The 5,225-nt window shown below is 33.8% G+C and overlaps 1 protein-coding gene and 1 long non-coding RNA gene across 2 annotated transcripts in view; both read right to left on the bottom strand.

Moving 5' to 3' along the window:
- Window positions 1–1,574, bottom strand: part of LOC107631719 (transmembrane emp24 domain-containing protein p24delta4) — a 2,982-nt gene extending 1,408 nt beyond the window's left edge. Inside the window, exons 1-2 of the mRNA XM_016335253.2 lie at window positions 1,175–1,574; window positions 204–416 (exon numbers count right to left, since the gene is read on the bottom strand). Coding sequence (XP_016190739.1) covers window positions 204–416; window positions 1,175–1,375 — 414 coding nt within the window. The 5' untranslated portion in view covers window positions 1,376–1,574. The remainder of the gene's footprint in view (window positions 1–203; window positions 417–1,174) is intronic.
- Window positions 3,336–5,219, bottom strand: LOC110270430. Its single transcript, XR_002359942.1, has 2 exons — window positions 4,844–5,219; window positions 3,336–4,711 (listed from the first exon to the last, which is right to left on the bottom strand). It is a non-coding gene; the product is annotated as an uncharacterized LOC110270430 (long non-coding RNA).

Genomic DNA, 5,225 nt, shown 5'->3' with positions numbered 1-5,225 from the left:
CTACTAAAATATTTCCCGTTATAGTGAAAATCAATTCAATGAAACTAAGAAACCAAGGATGCAGCTAAAAAACATTTTCAACTCATGCTTAAACTCATTCCTTATGATGCCTTGAATAAATGCCAGCCTTGTGAAACTCATATACATGTTGTAGACAGTGTTCACAGGTAGATAAAAGTTATAGATGTCACTTGGATATGTACCTCAATCTTCTCTCTTCTGGCAACCGACTCCCAATCCTTGGCTGCAATTCCAGTTTTCCAATCAAGACTCACACTGACCTCTTTAGCTCCCTGATAATGGGGATCAATCCAGAAACATGCGAGGTAGTTCCCAGTTTCTTGAGTTGTAAATGCAAAATTACCATGTGTTGTATTCTCCTTGTAATAAAGATTGTTTCCATATGGTGATGTCACCTAAACATAACATATTACTATTAAAAACAAAGAGACAAGTATAAAACTATTCAACAAGCTGATGTGAAAAGATAGTCATCCAAGCACCAACATAACAGTTATATCATGATGCCACTTCTCTTGTAACACTAACAGTTTGCTAGTTTTATGAACTTGAAGTATGTTCAGGGTTTGACAATTGACACAAAACTCCATCAATTGGAAACCCCAAAAGAAAAAAAAATGTTCTATCATCAAGATAAGCGATTTTAGTCTCAACGGCAGAAATTAATCTATTGGCATAAGTGCATGATTTTCACCATAATTCAATAACTCTCAATGGACTCAACAGGAGGAATGCACAAATAAGGGGCAGATTTGAGGGTATGATTAAAATAATGATTAAGCTTGAGCCTCTCCAGCTGCAGAACTAAGCATACATGATAAAACAACAAATTTGGAGAAGTTTACATTAGGTCATTAACTGATACTAGTAATAACAAACCTAAACGTGATGATAGCCATAGTCAACATTTACGCTTTTATATAACATTACGGATAATATGACATGCATAATGCTTCATCAACAACAACTAATTCTACAAATAAATAAAAATTTCCCCCTAACAACCAATCGGCCAAGGCAAATCGACAGCAACAATTTTGAATTAGCAAATTCATGAATAGGAACACAATACACTCCCACCTCGATTTCTCATAATCGAAAGAAATCTGATCTGGAATTTGAAGAGCGACGCACGAAAGAAATGTGTGTGTACCTTGACACCGATGGAGGGTTGAAGGGAAGAGCCATCGGGAATGACGACGTAATCGGTTAAAACGACGACGTTGGTTTGGATTTCTTCGGAGACGCATTTGGTGCCAGAAGACGGCAAGGTGAGCCAGATTCCGAAGGCGGAAGGTATGATGGAGAACAAGCAGAGGGAGATGCCCAGCGTGCACAGCATCATCTTCCCCATAGCCCCTTCTCTCTCTAGTCTCTACAACAATGCAATGTTGGTGTTAAGGAGGGTCACAAATTAGGGTTAAGCTCAAAACTCCTCCGATCTCTGTGTCTCACTATCCCTGCTTAATTACGGTGGCTTTCAGTGAGCTAGGTGCTTTAATTTCAGTTTTCTTTCTCCTGCTTCTCTCTGTCTCTCTCACTCCCTCATTAAATTCATTAATGTAAATTATTATTTATTTATTATTTATATTTTTGTGTGTTGTGAAAATTATTATCGGTCAACTGTCTTTAAGGGCAATATACATGGCCCATCAAAATGGGCTAAATTTATTGGGTGAGTCTGTTTATCCATTTAAATAGGCAGATTTTATCTTTAAAATTAAATCTGTTTAAATTTTGGGCTAAACAGGTTGAGTCCAATTAATCCAAAAAAAAAAGACGGGTTAAAAGGATTAGCTCACGAGTTAAACTGGTGGTCCATTTAATTTTTTTTTAAAATAGCACTTTTAGCTGATATTTTTTTCGATCTGATTCGAAAATCTGACCCATCAACTAAAAAAAATATTATTTTTGACCTAAAAGTAGTATTTTTTGTCAAAATATTTTTTAAAAAATAAAATTATAAACGGATTGACCCGTTTAACTCGTCGGGCTGACCATAAATAGTTCGGGTTAAAAAATTATGGCCCACAAATAAAGTAGGCTTAAATGGGTCAGCCCATTTAACCCGCGAATTTAATGGGCCGAACTTAAATGGGCTGGACTAATCCGTTTCACAGCCCTAAATATACACACATAAATCAAACACATTAATATTAAGTAGATTCTACCTAGTACTGTAATAGCTAATTTGAGATATATGAAATGCTACTAATTCGAATTTTTTTAATTCGATTTAGTACTAGAAGACCTAAATCGAATTCATTAAATTCGATTTATATAGATATACAAATGAAGACATATATATAACGTTATTTATTTTGAAACTTTTACGTAATATTAGTATGTGTTTGGTTTATGTATGTATATTATCCTGTTTTTAATGTGCTCTATTTGCTTTACCAAATAAAATGGAATTACATATATAAAAAGAAGAAAAAATAATTATTTGTACACATAAATTTTATGAATACTAATAAAAGTATTTATAAAAAAAATATTATATCCATAAAAATTAAATTCGTCAAACAAAAGTATTTAAATTCGAAGGATTTTCTTCTCTTGAGGAGTGTCTCGAAAAAAAGAGAACGATAAAGACTCTCTGAAAAAAATAGTACAAGATTTTGTCCAAAGATAATGATAATGGTAATGGAGAGATGTGAAAATTTGAGATTTGAAAGATGAGATAATGGTGAAATTAATGTTGATGATAAAAGACATGGTAATTTAAAAATTTTATTAAAACGTCAAAAAAAATCTAAAATTTAGGTATTTTTGTCATATGAACCCATCTGCAATGTTCATAATGCAATTTTTGAACATTATAGATGAAAATATAACTTTTATATTTCAATGAAAACCGCAAAAAAGTATGGTGGGTCTCATATTGAACGTAAACCGCTACAAGATGTAGTGATTTACGTTGGGACGCGTGAAAAAAAACCGCTACACTCCTATAGCAGTTTTTGAACAGATTGAACAATGAAGAAATTGCGGCACTTCTATAGCAATTTCTTCACAAATGGCACATTGCAGAAACGTGACACTCCTATAGCGGTTTCTTCACAAATGGCACATTATTCCAGAACTTTTAACCCCATCTTCCAACTCTCTCTTCCGAAAAATCACTTCGACAATGAAACAAAACCTGCCGATCACAAATATTTCATACTTCACACCAGTTAACACATAAAAATATTGTAAAACAACTTTTTCACTCACTTTATCCCACGCACTCTCTTTTGCAATATATTTGTTTTTAGTTTTGATATTTGATAACCGAATAAAAACACACACTATCAGTTACATTTTTAAATTTTTTCAGAGTAATAGACTAAAATTAAAAAACCCTTCTCATTAGCCATTTGTGAATTTGTGAAAAATGATTATCTACTGCTACACTATTACTTGATATTTATAGCATTTTTCATATGAAGAAACCACTATAAACTCACACGTTTCTTATGCTGGCCATTTGTGAAGAAACACTGCAGTTATTTTATTGTTCAGTTAGTTCAAAAATCGCTATAAAAGTGTAACAGTTTTTTTTACGTATGTTCTAACATAAACCGTCACACTTCGTAATGGTTTACGTTATCTGCTAAGGCACTGTGTCCATTGATTCAAGGGATTCGAGTTCGAAGATGCTGCTGTCCACCTCGCCAGAACTCTTCCGGTCATCTAGTCGTGTTTGCAAAGGGAAGCCGTCGCAATGAAGATAGAATCGCAGGTTTGAAATTCGGGTCGGGTTGCGGGTTGGTCTTGGGTCGTCTGCTCCGGATCCCTGACAAAAAAAAAGTGCACGTTAGGGCTGTCATAATCTACACATGTATTCGAGTGTCCCACATGTGATTTTGTTTTTGGAAGCATTCTTACACTTAACATTCAAAATGTCCGCATCCACATTCTTTGCATTTCAGAATAACATAACAACATTAAAATTTCAAACCTATGGTCCCACCCTAAACTTTCTATTAGACAGTGACAAAGATTTCGCTAATGAGTTTGATAAGGGGAAAAAATAATACTTTTAATCTGCACCATGCATAAAGGTGATAATTACCAAATGAGAGCAAGTTAACAAAAGAGCTCCAACGGCTCAATTCTATCACATAAAATAATGAGGTATATCGACTATCATATAAAAAAAACCATATAATTTAAATTTAGTATAAGTTTTATTTAAATTGATTCTATGTTCTATTAAGGATAAGTATAAAATATTTATGAACCTATAAACCCAAGAAAGGTGACAAAAAAAAGCTGGATTTCAATGTCAATTTGCTCCTTTATCTAACCCTTTTCTTCAACATCAAACTGAATAGAGTGTGAGCTAATAATTAGATTTAATCATTCTATCTTACTAATTTTGCTGTCCCATTAGAGCTTTTACTCATAAGACTTGGTCCAATATGCATTTGGAACCATGTGACCCTCTCGCGAATTCTCGACATTATAAAAAGTAAAAAATACCCATACTTTATAATGATATATATGATATGATATAAGATAGCATTCCTTACCCTGTGAATTCAAGCACTAAACCAATCTTAGAATTGCTTATTCAATTCACACTTACCTCACCATAGGAAGAAAAATGGAAGACCTCATTTCCCAGTTCACCTTCCTCTCAAACCAAGCATTACAAGAAAGGAGCTCTGATCCCTCCACAAGTGAAGATCTCATGAGGCTATTTGAGATTGAATCATACAGGGCATGGGCAGGTGTGGAACTTATTGAGCAAGAGAATAAAGAAGTGCAAGAAGAAAAAGAAGCAAAGGTAACAACTGCCATGCAACAAGACAATGATCATGAGGACTACCTTGAATGTGTCATGGAAAGTGCCATCGATGAGCTTCGATGCTTTGAAGAAGAGCTTAAGAGGATGTCACAACCAGAAATGGACATTGCTTCGAAGAGTATATTGAGGATGCAATGAATTCAACCACTGCATGGAAATTGGAAAGGTTCATCTGGTTCTTACTTCTTTTAACCTTTATTGTTGTATTTAATGCTTTCATTCTTTAATATTGCTGGTTTAAAAAAAGTGGGAAACTAGAGCTGCACCGAAATTCATAATGAAACATTCAGCTATATTTGCAGAATTTCAATGGTATATCTTATTCAAAGTTTTAGGATTTTAGGCGGCTTAATATCTTGTTTTCGTTATAAAATATCACAGAATTTCAATCATATATGATTTT

This window comes from Arachis ipaensis, chromosome B03, assembly GCF_000816755.2.
Source record: "Arachis ipaensis cultivar K30076 chromosome B03, Araip1.1, whole genome shotgun sequence".
Classification (NCBI taxonomy): domain Eukaryota; kingdom Viridiplantae; phylum Streptophyta; class Magnoliopsida; order Fabales; family Fabaceae; genus Arachis; species Arachis ipaensis.
This window is presented reverse-complemented; position numbering and strand designations above follow the sequence as displayed.